Source organism: Canis aureus, chromosome 19, assembly GCF_053574225.1.
Source record: "Canis aureus isolate CA01 chromosome 19, VMU_Caureus_v.1.0, whole genome shotgun sequence".
Classification (NCBI taxonomy): domain Eukaryota; kingdom Metazoa; phylum Chordata; class Mammalia; order Carnivora; family Canidae; genus Canis; species Canis aureus.
Window position 1 is genome coordinate 26,945,808 of NC_135629.1, and position 24,570 is coordinate 26,970,377.

The 24,570-nt window shown below is 38.9% G+C and overlaps 1 protein-coding gene across 17 annotated transcripts in view; it reads left to right on the forward strand.

Annotated features, from left to right (window-relative positions):
* Nucleotides 1-24,570, forward strand: part of MAGI1 (membrane associated guanylate kinase, WW and PDZ domain containing 1) — a 638,869-nt gene that overhangs the window by 541,001 nt on the left and 73,298 nt on the right. For 8 of the 17 annotated variants that reach the window (XM_077858168.1, XM_077858158.1, XM_077858160.1 and 5 more), the window contains 6 exons: nucleotides 3,210-3,248; nucleotides 8,750-8,807; nucleotides 11,343-11,476; nucleotides 14,036-14,128; nucleotides 19,051-19,233; nucleotides 19,781-20,401. In XM_077858168.1, coding sequence (XP_077714294.1) covers nucleotides 3,210-3,248; nucleotides 8,750-8,807; nucleotides 11,343-11,476; nucleotides 14,036-14,128; nucleotides 19,051-19,233; nucleotides 19,781-20,401 — 1,128 coding nt within the window. The remainder of the gene's footprint in view (nucleotides 1-3,209; nucleotides 3,249-8,749; nucleotides 8,808-11,342; nucleotides 11,477-14,035; nucleotides 14,129-19,050; nucleotides 19,234-19,780; nucleotides 20,402-24,570) is intronic. The other 9 variants (XM_077858159.1, XM_077858162.1, XM_077858166.1 and 6 more) reach the window with 2 other exon arrangements.

Here is a 24,570-nt window from a genome sequence, read left to right on the forward strand (position 1 = left end):
TTTTTTTTTTTTAAAGATTTATTTATTTATTCATTCAGAGAGAGAGAGGCAGAGACACAGGCAGAGGGAGAAGCAGGCTCCATGCAGGAAGCCCGACATGGGACTCAATCCCAGGTCTCCGGGATCACATCCTGGGCTGCAGGTGGTGCTAAACTGCTGTGCCACCGGGGTTGCCCATACTGGTCCACTTTTATGTGGATTTTTTTTCAATAAATATATTAGAAAAATTTTGGGAGGTTTCTGACTATTTGAGAAGCCTGCAAATGAATCTTATATCTTTGTGAAGAGCCAAAAATATTAAGAAAGATTAAGTATTGTTGTAAGAATACAGTATATAGTACTTACAGTGTACAAAATATGTGTTAATCAACTATGCTATTTCTAAGGTCTTCAACAATAGACTATTTGTAGTTAAGTTCTGGGGGCGGGAGGGTGTCCAAAGTTATACACAGATTTTTGACTGCAGAGAATCAGCACCACCTAGCCCTTGTATTGTTTAAGGGTCAACTCTTATTTTTAATTCTTAGAATTCTTGTCATTGGTGTTAATGACAGTATCTCTGGAACAAGTATGTATTCATACCAAATACTGCTGGTTTATTAATTATCCCTTCAGTGTTAGGGTTCACATATCCTTGGGGCACCTGGGTGGCTCAGTCGGTTAAGCATCTGCCTTTGCCTCAGGTCATAATCCCAGAGTCCTGGAATTGAGTCCCACATCAGGCTTCCTGCTTATATGCTCTCTATCTTTATTGCTGTCTCTGTCTTTTTCTCTCAAATAACTAAATAAAATCTTTAAAAAAAAAAAAAAAAGGATTCACATATCCTTTTTTCTAGAAATTATATGCATGTCTGTGTGTCTGTATACACCAACAGTATAAATATATAACCAGATGTTACCACTCTGTCATTTATCAGTCCCCACACCTGCATTTTCTTTTGCCTGTTAACACAAATCTGCCTTGTGTTGTTTACGTCATGATGCGAAGAAGAATAATGTTGTTGGTCACAGTCTTGCTTCTGTCTTTCTGTTTTCTGGAAGTCATAGACACATGGAATGTAACAATATAGCATCATTCTTATTGTAAAAATTCTATATATTCTGTTTCCTAACTCAAAAAAAGTGATGAACTGGGATTTTGATCTTTCACCTTGCCTTTGGGCTCCAGGCCACTATTTTAATCTGCCTCGTTGATAATGCGTTTTGTCTGAAAGAGACTTCAAACTCAGTCCACTTAAAACCCGACTAATGATCTCTTTTCCCACAAAACCTGGTCCTCTGTAGGTGTTCCCTACCTTGTTCCAGGGTAAAATCCATGCATACCTCAGTCCCCCTTGACCTACTACTTACCTAGACATTCATGTCCACCCATCTACCCTCTGAATTTGTTTTGCCTCCCAGATACCTCTGGAATCCATTCAATATCTTCTTCACCACTTGTCACATCATAGTTGAGGTCACACTCATCTCTTACCCATACGCTTTCCCACTCTCTTTACAGTGTACCCAGAGCAATCTTAAAATGTCAGTGTGATTGCGTTATCACTGACCACTCCCTCAAGCCCTATTCACTGGTCATCTGTCTGCACCATTAATACTCAGCCCTCCCCCTAGCTGGTCCCCAAGCCCTAAGTGGTTTGACCCCTGACTTTTCTCACTCTTGTTTCTCTCCACTCTGCCCTTCAGCCCCACTGGTTCTCTCTTAGAATATTCTTACGTTTCACAAACAGTTATTGATTGCCTTCTATATTCAAGTGTGTCCTAAGAACTTCAGATGTATCAATGAACACAGCAGTCAAAAATTCCCTGCTGTCATAAAGCTTAAATTCCAGTTATTTTTCACCTTCAGTCCTTTGTTAAATTGTTCATATCCTTTAGGTTACAGCTCAAGGACTTTTTCCATGACCTTGCCCCCAGATACGATTAGGTCACCCTGTGATATGTGTTACTTTAGAGAAATAATCACAGTTTAAATTATAGTTTTATTTATGGGAGTTTGAGGTTTGTCTCCTCCCCCATAAGGATACTTGGTCTGTCACTTTGCACAGTGACTGGTCCATAGTAGGTCTCTCTCATTAAATACTTTTTGGAGAAACGAATACATGCACCCCCCAACATTATTTGATAATATCTAAATGGGTATTTTCTTGAAAGATTTTATGTAAATAAGATTCCGTTTTTAAGAGAGAATGCCAACACCAAAACTTATTGTTGGCAGTTGAATCGTTTTTAAATCAAGACATGTTGATTGCTAAAGTCAATAATCAAGACATCCATCGATCCATTTAGAAATATTTAGAACTTACCATGTGCCAAAAACTCCTCAGCACTGAGCATTTTACAGTAGTGAAAACAGTTTCATTCTCTGTGTTTGTGGAGCATACAGCAGAGGGAACAGCCACTTGCTCTGTAACTGGAGAGACTTTACACATGCAGTGATTTGTTATGTGTTGTCCCATGTTCTGTTATAATACAATGTTTTACTTACAGCAGGAGGAGGTCAAGAATGGAAAGTATCTTGATTGGTTTTTGCCCTCTGACTTACGAGAGCATTTTCATTCTAATATTTGTGAGCTGTTTGACTTAGAAGTCCTATACAAACTAAACGATGGCTCCCCATACTCATTTCAGGGCAGCCTTCAAGCCTGCTTCCCTAACGTGCTGACATAATTCCTCTCTAACTCCCTCTGTAAGACCCTGGAGTGTAGTACATTTTACAATCTGCATTCTCAGTTTGACCTCACCTTCCATTTTTCAGGCAGCAGTATTACTTATAAGTTAAGTAATGCTTTAATTGTGAGCATAATTTCCTTGCTGACTAGAGGATTATTGCAGGATTAAAAGGTCTCCTATTGAAAGGTGTAACAGCTTTGTTTGCCCGAAATAAGGTCTGTAATAAGTGACTTCCCACTTAAGAACATTGAAACCACAAAGGTATTTGTCATCTTCTACAACCAATCAAACCCTATTCTGATGTGCAAGGAAATGAGCCATATAATTATGTTGCCAATATCAGCTCTTACCGTTTTGTGATTTACACTGAGGTCTCTGGTTTACTAGCCAAGCCAGTGAGACAGGCCACAATGCAGGTAAGGACAAAACAGAGTGATGTGTTTGCTGCTGTTTTTCTGAGGGGAGTTTTCTTTCTTGGTGTTGGTGTCTGAATTTTTCTCTTTCTTTTCTGTCTCATTTGTGCTATTCCTTTGGAGAAGAAGGGGTCCACACCGAGGAGCTGGACAGTGAACTAGGTAAACCCTCCCAGCCTGCTGCCTCTGCATGACTCACCCTGAATGCTTTTGTCTCCATCGAATTGCTTAATCCTTCAATTTCTTTAGTTTGCACTTCTTCAATGATGATTTTCATTTCGGCTTATCCATGAAAGGTCAATCTTATAACCCTTGTGTCTGACTTGCAGCCACCATGCAGAGTTGTACTAAATTGTGTCTATAAAGAAAATGAGTGAATTGAGACTAGAATGAGGGTTAGCAAATTCGTGCTAGGTAGTCTTGTGAATTGAAGATTGAGGAAAAGACTTGAGAGGATAGATGCTTTCTGTGTGCCTTCGTCTCTCGTATAACCTCCACCTCATTTCTTCATTTGGTGCAGGTGGTTATCTATAGGGGTCATACAGAAAAGCAAAGCAAAACAAAAATAAAAACCCTCCAAACTCTTAAGGATCTTTGTAGAAGTAATAGCAATACAGTAATTCTCCTGATCAACTGAATAGTTAGTAAGTCTTAGACTTGTGTTATTAAGTCACCAGCCACATGATGACTTGGTAAATGTAGTGAATGGCTTGAAAACCAGATGTGGAGCTTATATGTAACATTTTCCTTGGCGTGTGTGTATCCATGTAAATCAAGTCTAATTGTTGCAGTTAGAAATAATTTATATTTGCAGATAATGCCAAATGCTTTTATCTTTGCTGTTGGGATATATTGAATTATGTTCTATGCTAAGTTTTACTTTTAGCTTTGAACAATATTAAAATCAGTTTGCATTCCATCTGATGCATTTACTGAAGGATAGATTGGAAAACACAGTTTTTCAAGCTAAATTTCATATAAAAGTCTTGGCTTATTGAACATTGACCATCATTTATTTTTGAGATAGAAGATTGTTTAACATCAATATGAGTAGAACTGTCCTGAGATTATTGAATCAACCTAACTTTTTTGAGATAGCCTTAAAAACTAAAAACATAAATGCTTAATAATAGATTATTGTTTTCATTTGATTTTGTTTTATTTACTAATCTATCATGATTGATTGGAGTCATGATGTAATGGAATTTAGCTCTGTTCTTGCTGTTTGGGATGTATCCTGTTGTAACTGATGGATATGCCAACATTGGTCAATAACTATTAAATGGTGCTTATTTTTTAAAGGTATTTATAAGTTGTCCTTGTCATTGTGGTAAGAAGGACTTGAGATTCATCCTGTGCATAGAATAATTTGAAATTTATTTTATCAAAAAAATTAATTGGTAATACTTGATAAAGTAATTGAAAAAGCCAACTAGGTTTTTGAGACACACAATGAGTGCCTTAATCACTTACTGAACCAATTTATTTTTTTATTTTTATTTTTTTAAAGATTTTATTTATTCATGAGACACACACAAACACACACACACAAACACACACGGAGAGGCAGAGACACAGGCAGAGAGAGAGAAGCAGGCTCCATGCAGGGAGCCCGATGTGGGACTCGATCCCAGGACTCCAGGACCAGTTCCTGGGCTGAAGGCAGGAGCTAAACTGCTAAACCCAGGTATCCCTACTGAACCAATTTAAATCACTCTTGCTAGGTGATTGAAATGTTTGAATGACCACTGCTATCTGTGGATGGCTCTTAGAGATAATATACGTGTACAGGGAACTTCTATGGAAGTTTGAATGTTGACATTTTTAGGAAAAAAGTTTCCATATTTTTCTCCCTATAACTATAATATTGTAGGAACTTTCCTATGCTGTTGAAGATTGGAAAAAAAAAGCATTACTGACTCCTTATATTATTTCTCATGGTCATAGTGGTGATTCTGGGAGATGGTTTGGTGACATGGTAGAACTGTCTCTAGGGTCAGATCAGGCTTCCTGGCTTCTTGTCTGGGCTCTCCCGTTTACTGGCTCTGTGTCTTGGGCAAGACATTCACCTTCTCTTAGCTTCCCTTTCTTTATCAAGAGAGGCTGAAAGAGGAGCTCCCATAGCATTTGTGAGGAAGCTTAATGAAAATGTGTCTTATTATTTGTCCCTGTGATCAGCATATATTGATGTTTCTAGTAGTTTTATTATTTATTAGCTAATTCCATCTTGTTGAACTTTTTAATACTCCTTGTGGTACTTTTTTGCCTTTAATATGGGTCTAGAGAAGAATGTATATGTAGATAGGACTCTCGGTTTTTGTCCACACATACCCACTGTGTAAAGAGTAGTGTATACACACACACACACACACACACACACACACAATTTTCTCTTGCATTCATTCCAGATTCTATTGACAAGCTCACTGCCCATTTTCTTAACAAGAGGGTCCTAATTTCAAACAACAGCAACTGTCAGGTTTTCAGAAAACAATGAAACTCCAGATGTGACAAGGAAACCTTGTCTGTAATCTGCCTCTCTCTCAGAGGTGAGGCAGTTGGCACAGATCATTTGATTATAGAGTTGTCATTTCTGAACTCTGTTTTTTGAGCTGGGTCAGTAGCTGCATTATGCACTTTTGGTTTGCAGAATTTCTCGCATGCTCTGCAGGCATCTTCCCAGCATTGGAAAGTACTCCCTTTTGGAACTGTAGGGTGTTTAGGTTCTCCCACCAGCTTGAAGAGGTAGAGACGAGGAAAATGGGGGTTCCCTCCCCACCAAGGCTAAGTCACAGTTTTGAAATCTATCTGTGATTGTGAACATGTCTCAATCTATGTGCTAACACATCTCTTCTGGAAAGAACTTAGAACATTTGACTACTTCATATTTGCTTCTGTGTTGACAGTAAGTATGAGATTTTTAAAGGCAGAGTTGGCTAGCAAGCAAGCCATATAAATCTTGTTCCTTTTCTGCTTTCTTAGAACATTGCCATTTGTTGAGCCTATATGCCAGGTGCTGTGCAAAATGTTTTATAGGCATCCTCATTTAATCCACAGTTGACCCTTGAAGTAAACCCAGGTGAAGAATGTGGTTGCAAGATACTAAGTAACTAGTCCGACATCAGATCTATGAAGTGGTAGAGTGAAGGTTCAGTTCCCAGTCTGGGCAACCCCAAAAGGGTCTCAGCTATAATAGCTGTGACAGGTAGTATATTCTGGTCTGATGTCCAGCAGTTGTTAGACATAGGAGCTGACCTTTCAGACAACATCAAAGTGTTTAGTGAAAAAAAAAAATTGTAATGCCGTTATTTTCTGGGCTCTGGCATTTTCTGTCATTCTCAGCTTTTTAGAACAAAAAGACAAATTCGAGGATAAACATCTTTTTTTAAATCGATGACCCATTTCTATTTTAAGCATTAAGAGACTAATTCCTATTATTAAGCTAATCACCACATTGGAAGCGGGAAATCTGTCTTTTCAACTGAAAATGACTTTTAGCTTGGAAAATTTCTGGAGTTTGCTAATCTGTCCCAGAAGATATGTTTAAATTTACAAACGTCCAGAAATATCAATTGATCTGCCATATTTTTCAACTCTAGAGTATAAAGTTGTCAACTAGACGACAAGAGTCTAGGTGGCGTCTTTTTCTCTACCCTCTTCGGACCTCTCTCAAAGCACTAACTGTATGGTGTTTGAACTGTCTGCTTAGTTGTGTACTTGTAATTATCTTTGTGTCCCTGATATCTACCACACCCTCAGACAGACAGTAGACACTCTAAATGTTTGACAAATCAATGATTGAATGAGTTAGCATCCAGTGTTCTGTTAGTTTCAAGTGTATAATATAGTGATTCAAAAATGCTGTACATTACTCAGTACTCATCATGATAAGTGTACAGATGAGTTGAATTCTTTATAGTGCCCATTTTATCTAAAGATAGACCAAATATTCAAGGTTGCAAGTTTTGGAAAAGATTTGGTTCAATTAAACAGAGAGTGGTGCCCTTACACATACTTACCCACTCTTCCACCCCATGCCTGAACAAACAGGTGGACCGTGCCCCAATTTGCATTTTTTTAATCTTCGATTTCTCCTTGGAAATATTTTCTTGGTTCATTTTCATTTAAATGGTAATTTCCAGCTTTGTAAGGGGAAACCATTTCCCGGGCATTTGATTTGCATCAGTTCGTAAGACTTGGCGGATAAAAATGCCAAGTTGTATCAACATCTGCAAATTGGACCTGTCTTGCATTTTAGTAGCTTATGTCTCCTGGAATTCAAGACTTCTTTAAAACCTGCTAAGTGTTTAAAAAAAAATAGAAGAAAAATGGGAAAACCTGTCTCTTTGTTTGCAAATAGATAACATGTGGAGCAAAAACCATGAAATTAATGTCTCTTGATATGCAGCCAAATCTGAGCAAAATATAAACTTTGAGTAATTAGCCTGTGTGTGTTTGGGTACACATGCATGAGTCCGTTTCAGTACTGGACTGTTTGTGCCACGTGTAAGCCCTATGCCTTGATGAAAGAATCATTCTTTGACCATGGTGACCCTAGGATTCCTCAAATTAAAAAAAAAAAAAAAGAATCTAGTATTTCAAAATAAGTGATATTTCAAATGTTTGTATTATTCCGTTCATATTGGTCTTAGTAGCTGACTTCTAGGAATAATGATTCACTTTGGAGTATGACATTATTCAAGCTTGCCGAAACCGTGTATGTATCCACATGGCTTTGAAATTAAGCGGAGGAATTGCTGCTCTGCTTGAAAGAATTGTTTAATGACACAAAACACAACCTGGTTTCTGCTTTCACCAAGTCAAATTATCTGGCGCACTGGGCTTTCTCACAGTAGATTCTTGTTGTGGCTGCACTCACTATTAGCTAGTTAATAAAATTCCAGCCTTTGTAGGAAACCTTGCAAAGTGAAGTCCAGTAGAGCGAGGTTAGAATTTCAGAAAGGCACACAAATTCCACAATGCCAGTTTACATCACCACAAAAAAGGAATAAAGTCTTCCCCCTTAACTAGTGAGTTCCCGGATGGCAGGACCTGTGTTTCTGCTTTCACAAGCAAAGTGTTACTGAAGGTGGGCCTGGTTGAATCTTGCCCTTGAGGGATAGGTGCATTCAGTTTGAAAGCCCAACTCCATCTTTTACTTACTCACATTTTAATTAGAAACCAGGAGGAAATAAGATGCAAATTTTGTTTTATTCCAGGGAGAGCAAAACCAGCACTATTGTATTGAAAATGAAAAGAAACATTAATTTTCATCCATTTTTGTGTGTGTGGTAAAGCAGGCAGAAATAAAATGAGAAAACTGTAAATATTTAAGGTATAGACTAGGCATTCAAGGCGAATTTTAACTATATTATTGCCATTAAAATCTAATTTAATAGTTGATTTGGAACAAAGGCATCAGGGACTACATTTTATTAAGTTTTATTAGCTTGTGCAAAATATCTGTAAAGCATTGTTCCTCATGTAGAAAAATACACCAATAAATAAAAGACTGCCTTTTAGTTTGTTGTTTTTAGGATCCATAGTTTTAATTGGATTTAAGGCATTTTTATGAGCCTTTCTCTTTTTGCCTTGGTTGTTGAAAATCCTTAGGTTCTTGAAGAATATGCTTTCCTTGCTCTAAATATTCTTTTATTTTTCAGAACTGCCTGCTGGTTGGGAAAAGATTGAAGACCCTGTCTATGGTATCTACTATGTAGAGTAAGTGGTTATTAATCCATGTTTTAGTTTGTACTTCTCTACCATTATGTACTTTATGGTGAACAGAGTTTGTCATCATTATAAGGTACAAACTTATAATGCTAATAATAGCAACATCATAATTTTATAATGAAAATATATATGCATATTTCAATGAATGAGAAAATATTCAACAATTCTGAAGACCGTAAATTATATTATAAAATTCATGAGGGCAAGATCTAAGTCTTATGTTTACCACTAGCTTACCAGGACCCAACACAGCCCTGGCATATGGCAGCTACTCACTAAGTATTAGTTGAATAAATGAATGAATGAAAAAAGCAAAACAGATGAGTAGGGATTGTCTTCTGAAGAAGAGCCTGTTTGCCTACTTTTTGCCCCAGCCAGGTCTGAACTTTTCAGACTTTCTAAAAGGGCCAGACACATTTTAGTAATGTATGAAATGTCACCAGAATTAAGAAGGTAACTGGGCCAAGCTCAAGACCTCGTATGCTTCTTTGCCTCCCTTGCCTGAGGACCATCCATGTAACTCCTATTTTCCATTTTTAAGACTCTTAAATCATCCTCATGACCTCTGTAGTTATGTACCTTATTCTAGTATGGGGCACTTTATCCATCCATTAGAACCATCTGTTGTTAGGATGATACTGAAAGAAGAGAAACCCAAGATATTGAACATTGAAGCAGATATGCTCTATTCACTTCCTCTGAGAAAGATGATAAATAACTAATAAAAGATTCTTTGAAAAAAACAGGGGTGCCTGGGTGGCTCAGTCAGTTAAGTTTCTGCCTTTGGCTCAGCTCATGATCCCAGGGTCCTGGGATTGAGCCCTGCATGGGCTTCCCTGCTCAGCAGACAGCCTGCTTCTCCCTCTCCTACTCCCCTGGCTCGTGCTCGTGCACTCTCTCTGTGTCAAATAAATAAAATCTTTTTTTTTTTTTTTTAAGAAAAGAAAGAAACAAATGCTATATAAATATTCTATCATCATAATCTTACCTGGTGCAGTGAAGATAACTAGCAAGCTTTCTATCCCTTGCTCTACTAGTAATGAAAAGTATAATGCCTGGCAATCAGAACATATGATGCAAATTGTAAAATGCTCAGCATCTTATTATAAAAAATTATGAGTTCAATATAGCAAGTGTCATTGGCCAGTATTCACATTGCTACCTCTGTACCTAACAAGAAGGATTTGGTGATTTGAGACATTAGAAAAGCAAGCTCCATTGCTTCTCTGACACTCATAAAATAAAATTCCATTGTGTGCCCAGCAGATCATCTTTCCTTCACATGTTTAGTGGGGTTCCTGTCTATTCAGGGTTCATTTTGAGGTCTCCCTCAACTAATTTGTGCGTTGAGAGAAAAGGAAGAAGAGATTGCAGCTTTGTAGGATAAAGAGACCCGTTTTGAGGGGAGAATTTTGTGTTACCTTACTTTTACTATCTGGTCCTCCTCACTGTGTCTTATCAGCTCCACATGCCTGTTATGTTAGACCATTTCTTAGCATGAAATTGCCTAAAAGAATTAACAAATAAGCAACTAGTCATAGGAATTAAAGGAAATTCGTCTATCCACCCTATTTGACAAGCCCACCTTTAAGAAATATTTTGAATTCTGAATACTGTAATCACATAATAGGTATGTTCCTGAACCTCTAATGAAGTATGATTTTGGTGGGGGGAAAAATGTATGTATGTTTGTGTAACATATGTGCATGTACACTAAGGCCATGGCAAAAAGCCATGTATGTACAGGTATTCATATGTGTGCATGTGTATTTTTGATTTGCCATGGGCTTATTAGTTTTGGAGCCTTCTGAAGTATCTAGGTCTTTGTCACTTTGAACCATCACATTTGCTTAGGTTAGCTGCATTTGGAGTTTTTTTGCCTAAGGCTTATGCTTTTAATCCTGACTCCATGTCTGTTGATCAAAATAGTTGACAGATGTTGGTAGAGCCCTTCTTTGAACTTTGGGTGAGTGCTTATGCTTCTGTGAACTGCTGTAGGAAGTCATGCAGCAGTCTGGCATTACCTGTTACACACAACATTGTATCTCCACTTTAATCTCATTTTTAAAGAATTCTGCAGTCTACTTTCTGTGGGATTAAAGTACCTCTCCCCGTAGGGTGCTTTCTTGGACATTTAGAAGAGTCAGTGGTTAAAATCCTGGGATTTGAAAGCAGACAGACCTGAGCTTGCATGCCTCTTTATTATTTACTAGCTATTTTATGTTAAGTGAGTTATTAACTGCTCAGAAATTTATTTCCCTTACACAAAATGTGAATTAAAATGGGACCTACCTCCTGGCCTTTACTGAAGATTTTAAAATAAAATGCATGAAAAACTGGTAGCATCTAAGCAGTCAGTATGTGGAAAGTATTCATTTCTTTTCCCTCGTCCTAACTGCATATGGTGACATGTGATAGTTAGAGTTTTAGACCACCTACCTGGCCAAGGGCCTTGGCCAGACTGGCATTTTGCTTGTGGGATGAAATGTTTCCTAACTGAATACTGTCTGCCTCCTGCTCCAGCCACATCAACCGGAAGACACAATATGAGAACCCAGTTCTAGAAGCCAAACGGAAGAAACAGCTTGAGCAGCAGCAGCAGCCCCAGCAGCAGCAGCAGCAGCAGCAGCAGCAACAGCAGCAGCAGCCACCAGAAGGTTGGCTTTCCCTTGATGTGTGGGCAGAGGAACTTGGGGTGCTGACACCCCCGTGTGGTCAGAACTGGCCTCTGTATTCACATCCTCCTGCCATCCTATAGACCTGATGTCCTGCAGGAGGTGGATGGCAGAGCTTCTGTTGGAGATCCGTGCCCAGAACCTAGACATCAGCTGGGGGGGGGGGGGGGGGCTGGCGTGGAGAGGGGGAGGGAGGGCAATCCCAAGCCCCCCACTCTCCACTGTAATTTAGAAAGAGGCTGTCATCAGACTGGAGGACTTTCTGTTGCCCCAGCATGTTTACATACCAACTGGTGTCTAAATCGAAACGGCTTTGAGCACTTTAAGAGGAGTTCCTGCATAATTCTAACTTTCCCCCACTAGGAGGAAAAATTAGGAGTTCTAATTTTAGGAACATGACATGTAAGAATCAAAAAGAGCTGGTAATTTTGAATGCTTTTTAAAAACTATAAGTTAATTCATGCTCTTTATAAAAATATGAACAGCTCAAGAATAGAGAACATTAAGTTCTCCTCTGCTGGCCCCTGTCCCATTCTCAATGATAAACACTGTGCAGAATCTTTCTAGGATTGTACGTAGATACATATTCTAACAAAAATCAGATCATAACTTTTATGTATGTGTGCATGTGTGTGTGTATATATATTATACACATATATTAGCTTTGTGACTTCATTTTCTCATTTAAGTTTATTTCTTACATATTTCAAAGCTGATTGATATAGATTTACTCAATTATTTTTAAGAAGTGCATAATTTTCCATTTTGTGAATCTCTACTTCATTTAGCCACCTTTTTAATTAATAGATCTGTTTGTTAATAACCATCTCTTTATTAATAGTTTTTCTAGTTTTTCATTGCAGCCTTTTAAAATGATAGGCTTAATACCCCTTCAACATAATATGCAAATAGCAAACATATGAAAATCAAATATAATACTTTCCTTATTGTAATATTGAATATAATAAATATAGACTATTGAGTAGAAGTTGGGAAACCCTTTCTGTAAATGGCCAGTGAGTGGATATTTTAGGTTTTGCTATTCATAAAGTCCCTATTACACCTGTTCATCTCTGCTCTTAACATATTGAAAGGAGATATATATTAATATCTGTTAATAAGATATTAAGTTAAGATATAAAGTTAATAAGTGCAGCTGTGTTCCAATAGAACATTTTTTATGAACACTGAAATTTGAATTTCATGTAATTGTCATGTATTACAAATTATTTCCCATTTTAATTTTTTGTGGTAATTAGAAAATAGAAAAGCCATCCTTGTCTCAAAAGTTGTATAAAGGGATGCCTGGGTGGCTCAGTGGTTAAGCATTTGTCTTTGGCTCAGGGCATGAACCCGGAGTTCCAGGATCAAGTTCTGCATCGGGCTCCCTGCATAGAGCCTATTTCTCCCTCTGCCTATGTCTCTGCCTCTCTCTCTCTCTCTCTCTCTCTCTCTCTGTTTCTCTCATGAATAAATAAATAAAATATTTTTTTAAAAAGCTGTATAAAAATGGACACTAAGGCCAAATTCAGCCTATAAACCAAAGGTAGCCAATCACTGCCATAGATTGTATTTTACTGTTGTGCTTTTTGTTTGGTTTGTTCGTTTGTTTTTTAAGTAAATTCTACACCCAACGTGGGGCTAGAACTCATGATCCTAAGTTCAAAACTTGCAGGCTCTACCAACTAAGCCAGCCAGGCACCCCCTAGACTGTATTTCAGATAGAGTGTGTATGTGTGTATCTGTGTGTGTGTGTGTGTATGTGTGTGCACCTCTGGAAAAATTCTCCTTTCTACCTTCATCTCTTTTCTATTTAAAAAAGATATCTTAAAAAATTTTTGCAAGCTGGTGAAACTATTGTGTTAGAAAGTGCTGTTTGGGGAATGGAGGTGTACAGTTGAATATATTAGCTTAGCTGGAAAGTGACTGTAAATCTCAAGGGCCACTCACAGTGAGTTATTTCTGAGCTTCCAAGTTGAGTATGAGTAGTTAGGACACAGCAGTATTGGTGATAGGTCCCATTCGGGTTTGAGAGATGGTAGGGAATAGCACGTAAGCAAACTGCTGAAATCACCTTTACCACCTCAGACAAGCAGGCTTCAGCAGCTCAGCCTGTGTCTCAACTGCATGAGAGAAGTTTATGCCCTTACTGGGCTGGCATCAATTGATTGTATTACCTTTCCTGATATTTTTTACTTGGTCTCACTTAAGGACTCTCTAGCCAGAGAAAATTGAAGTTTTTATTGTTTATATCACAATATCTCTTTCTTCAAAGGTCTTGGGAGGTAGAGACAGACAGTCAAAGGTCTTAGGAAAGAGACAATCAAAGGCCTTAAGAGAGAGAGAGAGAGACAGATAGACACACAGGGAATCATGATGTCCTTAATAAAGACTGGGATCAGATACCAATTTTTTTTTCGATCTAAGTTCTCTGTGCCTGGTTTTATTGGTTTGGGTCATTGTATAATTAAGAAGGTGGATCCTGAGTGAGCTGACCTGCAGCTTGGAGGGAAAACAGTAAATTGTTTCTTTTTCTTATAGAATGGACAGAAGATCATTCATCGCTTGTGCCTCCTGTTATTCCAAACCACCCTCCAAGCAATCCGGAGCCAGCCAGAGAAGCTCCACTTCAGGGTAAAGTGTTTTTATAATGACCAGGGGTTTAGCTCAAAAATTTAGTTGTTTTTTTTTTTGTTTTGTTTTGTTTTGTTTTGTTTTGTTTTGTTTTAAGGAACTCATAGCTCCCAAGTCATTCCTTTGATAGTGAAAACCATAATGTTAGAACTTTTAAATATATTGTTAATCAAACTTGTCAAGAAAATTGAAAGCTTTTTTTTTGTGTAAATTTCTTCAGCTTATTGTAATGCTCTGAAAATGATAACTAATTGCCATTATGGTTTCTCAGCTTCAGCACAGTTGGCATTTTGGGCTAGATAATTCTCTGTCGTGTGGAACCTGTCCTGTGCAATAGATGTTTAGCAGCATCGTTTACTTCTGTACACTGGGTGCCAGTAGCAGCCTTCCCCTGTTGTGACCACTAAAAATGTGCCAGTCATTGCCCAATGCCCCGGTGGGGGGGGGGGGTACCTCAGAGTTGTAAATCACTGATTTAGACACTACAGATGTTTAGTATTGGGCTCAAATAAGATAATTTGAAAAGGCACCTCGAGATATTTCAAGATCCTTGTCAACATATTTGGTTTTGACTAAGATTTTGTTTAGATACAAAATTATTTGATATTTTTATATTCTAAATACTCATCTCCTCTTCTTGCTGTAGTTTGGCATTTTTGCATGTTTTACAGTGTTTCATAGGGCCTTGCTCATTTACATTCACAAATGGTAGGAGCCCCAAAGAGGTTCACTTTTGAAAATTGGTATCTCCGGAATCTTGCTACTTTCAGGCCTCATTACTCTTAAATGATGGAGAAGATTTGGGAGGGTTTTTTGCTTATTGTTTTCCTTTTAAATAAGAAAAAATAGAACGGGTGTTATATATGATAGAATTGGGGAATGTTTGTGGTACAGACCCATTAAAAAGACTAAAATTTATCTTTGTCCTCTGTACATTTTTAAAGAAGTATTATTGTATTAGATATAAAAAGTAGAAAAACTCTTTCATCTAATTTTCATTCTTACATGACAATTTTCATGAGAAAGAAGTTGTTTCCTCACTGATAATATCATGAGATTGGTGATATGACCAGTTTATATAAAATAATTTCTCCTGGCTTGGGTGCACATTTTTATGGTGCTAATGGTTTTAATAAAGATAAAACATAGCAGATAATAACATTAATAACAATATAATTGTAGCCTCCTCTGTATTTTTTAAGTATAAAATTCCTTCTGCAACCTCATGCTGTCTGGCTTCTCTGCCTGCTGCTGATCCACCATCCTATAGTACTCTCAGGAAGAAGTGGAGTAGCTAAGTTGGTTAGACTGTTTGGTATTAATTTTACTATGTTCAGTGCTCAGTGAAACTTTCCTTTGATCAAGAGTGCACTTCCAATTCCAGCAAATGATAATGTTCAAGAGAGTTGCTCTTAGGAAAACTCTCCAGTTCCACCTGGTGCTTAAGAGATTTCTGTGGCCATCCCTCCACTACCATGACCATCTTCTAAAATAACAACACACATTTATTGGGCTGTTTTTATTTACCAGACACCTGCAAAGCACTTTACCTATATTATCTGCCACGAGTATTCCTTACAACTCTCCTAAATAGTGAGGTTGGTATCATCATTACCTCTATTTACACATGTAACACTCAGGCAGAGAGAGCTTTAGTGACTTGCCCAAGGCCACACAGCCAGTAGGTAGTAGAGTACCCAATCTGAATCCTGATTGTCATTAGGAACAGTTAAGTTTCTGGCTAAAACCCTTTTTGTTCATTTGCTTTTTTGTCTTTCTTTGTGTTGGGGGGAAACACCTCATTGCATAGTGTAAACCTGTGCTGTTCGGTACAGATGCCACTAGCTACATGCTGCCATTTAAATTCATTACAGTTAAAAAATTAAAAATTCAGTTCTTCAGTTCCACTAGCCACATATCAAGGGCTCAGGAGCTACATGTGACTAGTGACTGCCATTTTGGACAGTGCACATATGGAGCACCGTCTTTGTCATAGAACGTGCTACTGGACATCACTGGTCCACGGTATTCAAACACTGGTGCCAAGAACAGTGCCAGCCTGGCAAAGAAGCAAGCCCCTAAGGGTCATTCAAGAGCAGAATTTTAGGTAAGAACCCAAAGGACCCTGAACGAGTCTAGAGTAGCCCTACACATGAGTACCTTTAATAAAAAAGAGCTGATCAGGCGATTCTCCTACATAACAAGATTGTACAACTGGTGACTTGTCCACAGACTAGGATCTCTTAGAAAATAACATGTACCACAGGGCTGCAGCAGAGAGCTCCAAATGCCACTGCTTGAAGGTAGAAAAGCACTTCTTTTCCAAAGCTCCATTAACTGATGACCACTCATACATAAAACATAATAAAACGTGCATGAATGTGAAACCCTGTGATCTTCCCACCCTAGTTAAGCGTTAAAAAAGGAAGTCAGCGGTGTCATTTCAAAGCTCTGCTCGTGTCTCTATTAAGCTGAAAACATTCTAAGTTCACAGTATGCTAATGGCTTTGAAAAAATTCATTCAGTTAAACTGCCAGGCACATTTTCACATTTTCTAACTTTGCCTATAATAAGGGTGAGAAGCTTAAACACCCAACCACCTCTTCCCGCCCTCTCAAAGACACGTTAAATCTCATTTCTTTGAGCTGTTGTTCCTTCGCTCATTTATTCAGCACAAATATTTGGAGCACATCAAGTGAAACAGGTAGAATTCTACACACCAGGTCTACAAGCAGAAATCCTCTGGAGCTTACATCACTGTGCTTGTGCACATGTTCACATGCGGTGCCCCCGTGCACGGGGATGGGCAGGAAGGAGACACATTACTGAAGCAATACATACAACCTATGCTGTGTTGCATGGTGATAAATGCTAGGGACAGAAATAAAGCAGGAAAGGGCGGGGGGTGGGGGGTGATGGAGGAGGTATGGCGAGTTTTAATCAGATGCTCTGAGTAAGCCTCATTGTGAAGATGACGGCTGGTGCTGTCTCTGCAGAACTCAACTGTGTTTCCCCTCACGCTCTCCGAATTTCCTAGCTGCCCCTGCCTTAAGGATGTAGGCTATTCACTCCTGTCCTCAATTTTCCATCTGATAATTGCCGTGGCAGCTGTCTCCCAACAAGCCCTGAGTGCACTTGACACCACCTTACTGATGTCTTGGCGGACAACCTTGCATGGTGAATGCTTCAAAGTCTTGCCTTTCTTTAGCCACAGTGACAGGGCTGTAGTTTGTCAAGCTTCCAACCAGCCCTGGGACTGCCCGGGCAAGAGGGAGGCTCATGAGCAGAACTGAGAGTCTGGGCAATTTAAAAGAGCCTTTTTAAGACCCGGAAACTTTTGAAATATGCAATTAAAAATTGTATGTGTGCCCAGAGACCTTTTTTAAAAAGGCCTTTTAGCTACAGTTAACCAAAAATAACTTTTCTTCCTGGGTGCCAGGCTCTGGTGCAGGGGTACATGGAGACTTTTTCTCCTGGGTGTTTTTATTTTGATTAACACTTTTGATAGAAAAGAAATAGGGAAGGTGGGGAAGCCATGGCAAAAAGAGCAGGAGTTAGGAAGTATAATTAGGAGAGTTTAAAAAGTCTAAACGTGAAATTAGGTCCACTGTTTGGGATAGCCAGAGAAATTCTAGTAAGTCTCAATTATAGAGAAATGCCTAACAAAACCACAAATAAAATGTTTGGTTTGTGCACAAAATGTTATTGTGGATATCATTAAGAAAATTCAGTGAAAATTCAGAGGTAGTATGTTTGGAAATTATTTAGCTCTATAGCTATTAATTTATTTTAAATAAGGCAACTGAATTTGGAGCTATATGGCTTATTAGTAACTTTTCCATTTAGTTTAGATGTATTGGATTTTTTTAAAGATTTTATTTATTTATAAGAGAGGGAATAGGCGGGGGAAGTGGTAGGTAGAGGGACAGGGAGAAGCAAGCTCCTCACTGAGCAGGGAGCTCCATGTGGGGCTTAATTCCAGGACCCCGGGATCATGACCTGAGCCAAAGGCAGACAATTAACTGAGCCACCCGGGTCCCTCGATGTTTTGGATTTAAAATATTCTAAACCACATGTCCTAAACTTTTTTAGACAATAAATTTTAGTAGTGGACATGTCTGGGCTATTTTACAAATAGTTAAAAGATGAAAATTAATAGGAAAAATGACATAAATTTAGAATTCAATTCAAAGTAATGACTTCTAATTTTGAAAGTAGTGATTCTACATTTTTATCAAATTATTCTTTGTGACCATATGTTTCCTAGTATTTTCTATGTATTTTCTTTATTCATGAGAGATACAGAGAGAAGACAGAGACATAGGCAGAGGGAGAAGCAGGCTCCCCACAGAGAGCCTGATGGGGGACTCGATCCTGGACCCCAGGATCATGACCTAAGCCAAAGGCAGACGCTCAACTGCTGAGCATCCAATTGTCCCTCAGTGTATTTTCAGAATATGTTTTCTGTTTGATTAGAAACAAGTTTTTGCTCTGTTGGTTTTGCAAGTGGAAGCCAAGCCCAAGGCAACACATTGGATGTTGTATTGCAAAGTATAAACTATAGCAAAACAGAAGACACAAAGCAAAGACCCACTTCATCTTCTGTGAAGGGTCTCAGGACAGCTCCATTGCTGCCAAACTATGTGATCTGAAACCAAAAGTGTTTCAGATGATGGACAGCAGTTCCATTTTTCTCTTCTACCTTCTCTTGGATCTTCATGCTGAAACACACTAAATAGATACCATCTCCCCCTTCTTAAACAAAGGGATGAACCTTATTAGTGCAACCAAGAGAGGAAATTTCCTAAAAACCTTAAGTACAAGAGCTTGGAGAAGTTATCCATAAATTGTGTCATTTCTTATTTGACTCACCTTCTCACTTTCACAGGGACTCTCCTTATGCTTTTCTTGTTATCGTCCAGGCAAACCCTTTTTTACACGAAATCCTTCTGAGTTGAAAGGCAAGTTCATTCACACAAAGCTGCGGAAGAGCAGTCGTGGCTTTGGCTTCACTGTTGTTGGAGGGGATGAACCGGACGAGTTTCTGCAGATCAAGAGCTTGGTCTTGGATGGTCCTGCCGCACTGGATGGCAAGATGGAGACAGGTAGAGATGATGCTGCCACGTGGTGGCCCCCGCATTTCCTGCCACTCAGCCCCTGGACAAGAGCAGACGGCATCAGGGGTGCATGACTTTCTAAATGGCTTTTAATCTGTGCATTAACCAGATTCCTCCACTCTATCAAGGCATTCCCTGGTAAAAATTTAGAACTTTGGAGCCATTTTACTGTTAGGATGCTATTGAATACCCATAAAGCAGTAATTTACTAAAAACTTAGATCTGTCTGAATAGAAGAATTCTAAACTTGGATTTCTGCAGTGAGAATTTTTTTTTGAAGAAATCTCAATGTTCTTTCAATGATCATTATATTCTCATTAGCAGGGAAGGCAGGGAAGACACTAGACACTAAAGAATGCCTTATTAGCAGTTAAAATAAGTAATAGAAGTAGTCTCTTTGGGCCCTGTGATACTACCCCCAAATCCAGTTTCAGTTCACATCCTGTTGGTAGGATTTTACAGTATCATGTTGTTAGAATTTTTTTTTGGCTACTGTTGGTTTTCCTTTTTAACCCCAAACTCTTATCTTTTGCAGGAGATGTCATTGTCAGCGTGAACGACACCTGTGTTTTGGGACACACGCATGCACAAGTTGTGAAAATCTTTCAGTCCATTCCCATTGGTGCCAGCGTGGACCTTGAACTCTGCCGGGGTTACCCGTTGCCTTTTGACCCAGACGACCCCAATACGAGTTTAGTGACCTCGGTGGCCATTTTGGATAAAGAACCAATTATTGTGAATGGGCAAGAGACCTATGATTCGCCAGCTAGTCACAGCAGTAAAACAGGCAAAGTCAATGGCATGAAGGATGCCAGGCCAAGCAGCCCTGCTGACGTGGCTTCAAACGGTTCCCATGGTTACCCCAATGACACTGTCTCTTTGGCTTCCTCCATAGCCACTCAGCCGGAACTCATAACTGTTCATATAGTCAAAGGGCCAATGGGCTTTGGGTTTACTATTGCAGACAGTCCCGGTGGCGGCGGCCAAAGAGTGAAACAGATTGTGGACAGTCCAAGGTGCCGTGGCCTGAAAGAAGGGGATCTTATAGTGGAAGTTAATAAAAAGAACGTGCAGGCTCTGACCCACAACCAAGTTGTGGATATGCTGATCGAATGTCCAAAGGGAAGTGAGGTGACATTGTTGGTGCAACGAGGAGGTATGTTGTAGCTTTCTTGTGTTCTGTGATTTTTTTTTTTTTTTAACCCAGAATCTGTTGTTTAATTTACCAGACTTCAGGTGGCTTTGGGAGGCTTTTTTTAGTCTACTCTTCAGGATCATTTTTATTTAAATATTTGGAAACTATTCAAAATTCCTTCTATTTTTGCCAAATGGTAGGTTCTGTAGGATAAAGGTTATGTTTATATGTTAGGTTATACACATCCAGCTAGAGTGATACTTTTTTTTTTTTTTTAAGATTTTATTTATTCATGAGAGACACAAAGAGAGGCAGAGACACAGGCAGAGAGAGAAGCAGGCTCCACTCAGGGAGCACAATGTGGGACTCGATCCCGAAACTCCAGGATGACGCCCTGGGCCAAAGGCAGGTGCTCAACCACTGAGCCACCAAGGCATCCCCCCAGAGTGATACTTTTGAATGTAAATCACATTGTGCTTTTAAAAAACCATTAATAAAAAAAAAAAAAAAAAAAAAAAACCATTAATAAGGGCACCTAAGTGGTTCAGTCAGTTAAGCCTCTGCCTTCAGCTTCGGACATGATCCCAAGGTCCTAGGAATGAGCCCTGCATCAGGCTCCCTGCTTAGCTGGAAGCCTGCTTCTTCCTCTCCCTCTGCCTGTAGCTCCCCTGGTTGTGCTCTCTCTCTCTGTCAAATAAATAAATAAAATATTTAAAAAACGTAAAAAACCATTAATATTTTTAAATCTCTGTACTTATTCTCCTGAATCTGCCCTATATAATGTGCATGCAAAATGTGGCTCTGTGCCACTCTTCTAGCTTCATCTCACACCCTTCTCCACTTGTCACTATGCTCCAGCCACCTGATTTCTTTTTGGAAATGCCTTTAGTGCTCCAAGCCCTGGTTGTCTCAGGGCCTTTGCATTTCCTGTTCCCTCTTCTTGGAATGTTCTTTCCCCAGCTGTTCACTTGGCTGGCTCAAATCTCATTCAAGTCTCCTCCTGTGTGATGGTTTGTCTGATTACTTATTTAAAGTAGTTCCCCAGGGTGCCTGGGTGGCTCAGTTGGTTAAGCATCTGACTTCAGCTCAGATCATGGTCTCAGGGTCCTGGGATCAAGCCCCACATCAGGTTTCCTGCTCAAGAGGGAGTCTGCTTGTCTCTTTCTTTCTCTGACCCTCCCCCAGCTTGTGCTCTCTCTGCCTCTTTCTCAAAGAAATTAAAAAAAAAAAATCTTTTAAAAAATAAGTAAAAATAAAGTAGTCCCCTACTTCCTTGTAGTCTTTACTGCAGCACCCCCATTTTTCATTGCCTTTATCACATCATTATTATTATCATTGCAAGTCATTGTTTTGTGTGTTTATTTCTTTGTTGCTCTTTTTTTACTAGATAAAAGATTCATAAAGTAGGCAGGGCCCACGTCTACCTGCTGACATTGGATCCCCGCACTTAACATAATACCTGACTCCTGCTAGGCATTCATGAATGAAAAGATAATGTATGAGTATGCAATTATTTATACTTGGTAGGAGCAACAGCTCTCCACCAATTATATGAGAAACATATGTCAACATACCCACATTTTAATGAAGTGGTGAAGGATCTCAGAGAAGTTAGGGATTCTTAATCTTGAGACGTTAGATTTTCTTCTTTCCGAAGCCTGCACTGCTTACCTCTGCCTCACCAGAACTCCCACTATCTCACACTGAGAAATACTTTCCACACTGTTGAAATGCTTTGCTCCTGGATATGTGTTTGTGACTGGTCTTGATTGATCTTGTTCAGTCAGTTTTTCCCAACACAATTTGTTTCATGCACAACATACTCTGACCATCTGAAAAGAGATCAGAAACTAGACTTTTATTTCCTCATGGTTCCATTGCAACAGAGGAGTTCATGTGTGTTACAGCAACTGTGTTCTCATGCTCTCATGAAGTTGTGTGTTCTGTAGTCAAAATGATTCAGGTCATTGGAAGGAAATCCAAAATTCAGAGCAACTATCTGTGTGAACTGAAATGCTCAGCCAACCCTTCTAAAATAGTTGTAAAAGCCATTGTGCGGATTTAATTTTTTAACCTGTTATCTTCTATGATGTCATTTTGAAAAATCTTCTTGTACCTGGATCACTTGACTGCATAGGTCATTGTTTTTTCAGCAGTGACTGAGATGTAGTAGAAAGTGACTTGAGCTTCAGAATGATGAAGGTGGTGGTGGTGGTGGTAATGATGATGGTAGTGGCTGGTGGTGGTGATGATAGTAGTAGCTGGTGGTGATGATGATGACGACAAGGACAATAAGTGATGCTTATGGATAAGCTGGCAATTTACAAAGCACCTTTCATATTGGCATATGCTCTTATCTCACTTTTACCATGTCCTTGAAAGGTTGGAAGGTGCCAACCCAAAATATGACTGTGAAGTAAAGCTCAAATCTGTTCAGTGCTCTGCCCAACTTCTCAATAACACTAGTTTTTGCATAATCACTGATTTCTATGGCCAGCAACTTGAAAACTTAAATGGTTCTTGGTCCATCAGGGCCCTTTCTGATTTAGCCACTGCTCATTTGATGGCCACAAACCACCCTGCTCTCCTACCTGATTTATTTGCTCCTTCATTTCGTTTGTCATTTCATTCTATTAGGTTCACTTTAAGGAGACCAAAAAATAAAGTCTCATTACAACATACTAACTACCACAGTTACTGGAACCATATTGTAATGAATATGCCCAAACTACCATACATACCCATACATACATGTTTTATAGAAACATACCCCTTGATTTCAAATATGTTTGCATTCTCTCTTCTTAATTTCTAAGACCTTTTTGTTAAGGCCATTACATTTTATAAACTTAAATTAATATGGAAAGACCCAGAATATATTGCCACATTAGTCAACATCTACATAGTTTATTCCAGAACCTGAGTAATTTAAAATCACTCTAACATCAGCAGTCTTTAAAATACACCATATGCCTTGTGTTTGATTTATGTATTGGATAGAAAGTTTGTACATCTGCATTTGGCAGGCTAGCACCAGCTACTATTAATCTTTCTAGAAAGCATATAAATATATTTGTTTCCGCCATATATTAGCTATTGGAACTAGGGCTGACATTTTAATCATCACTCCTGTATGGTGGGGGTGTAAATGAGAAGGTTTAGTGAAGCAACAAAGACAGCATCTAGGTTGAATGAGAAAGTAAATGGCCACTTCTCAGATTCTTTCTAATGAATCTCATTTCTGTCAAAACTCCTGGTAAGCAGATTGATAAACTCATGATTCTTGTGAGTCTTGGGATTCAAATCTCGAGGATGAGGCTTTCTGTACTTTAAAGAACTGGCCTTTTCTACTGTGGGACAGAACCAGCTACAGCGATATTTTGTTTTAATTCTTAATCTTCTCATTTTTGATACCTGTTCTTGTCAAGATCGGGGACATTTTGATTTTTGGTATTTTTTTTCCCAAACTGGAAATCAAGCAGAAGTTAAAATATCATTTGTAAATTTCTGGGATTAGACAGTTTCCTGGATCAGGCATGGAGTTGGTGGGGTTGTCCATCCACATGCCCTGGCAGCTGGGACCATTACTGACTTATTTACAAGTCTCTTCTCTGTAAACACGTCCCTGCCTACTGGTTCGTCAGTCATGTTCTTCATGGGGCACTACCTTCTTCCTAGGGTCAGCTCCCCATCTTCCCGTGGTGCTTCCTTTCCTCCTCCTCCCTCTGCTGTGCAGTCAAAAGAATGCTTTTTATTTATTTTACTTTTACATAGTATTTGCATTCAGATGCCTGTTGCGTGACACTGGGGTGAATCTAGAGGCCTTTTTTGAGGTGTTGGAAAATTATGCTAGAAGGTGATTACTATTTTTTTCAATACTGTTTTTTTTATTGACAAAAGATCGTTTGTCCCATAAAGGTTTTTGTTTGTTTTGTCTTGCTTTTCATAAAAAAAAGGGGGGGGTGGTTATTATATGTAACGGAATTACCTGTGCCTCAGAGTATATTTGGTGTATTTGGCTAATTCACACCACTTGGTAGTTGGGATATCTTTAGGATATAATATTGTATTGAGTCAGGATATTCTGTTTCAAGATTTGGCAAAACTTTAAGGAAGTGGGGAACACATGTTTTGCTTTTGAGAAATAGTGTGTGTTGAAAAGAAAGCTGAACTGGGGTGTCAAGTGGATC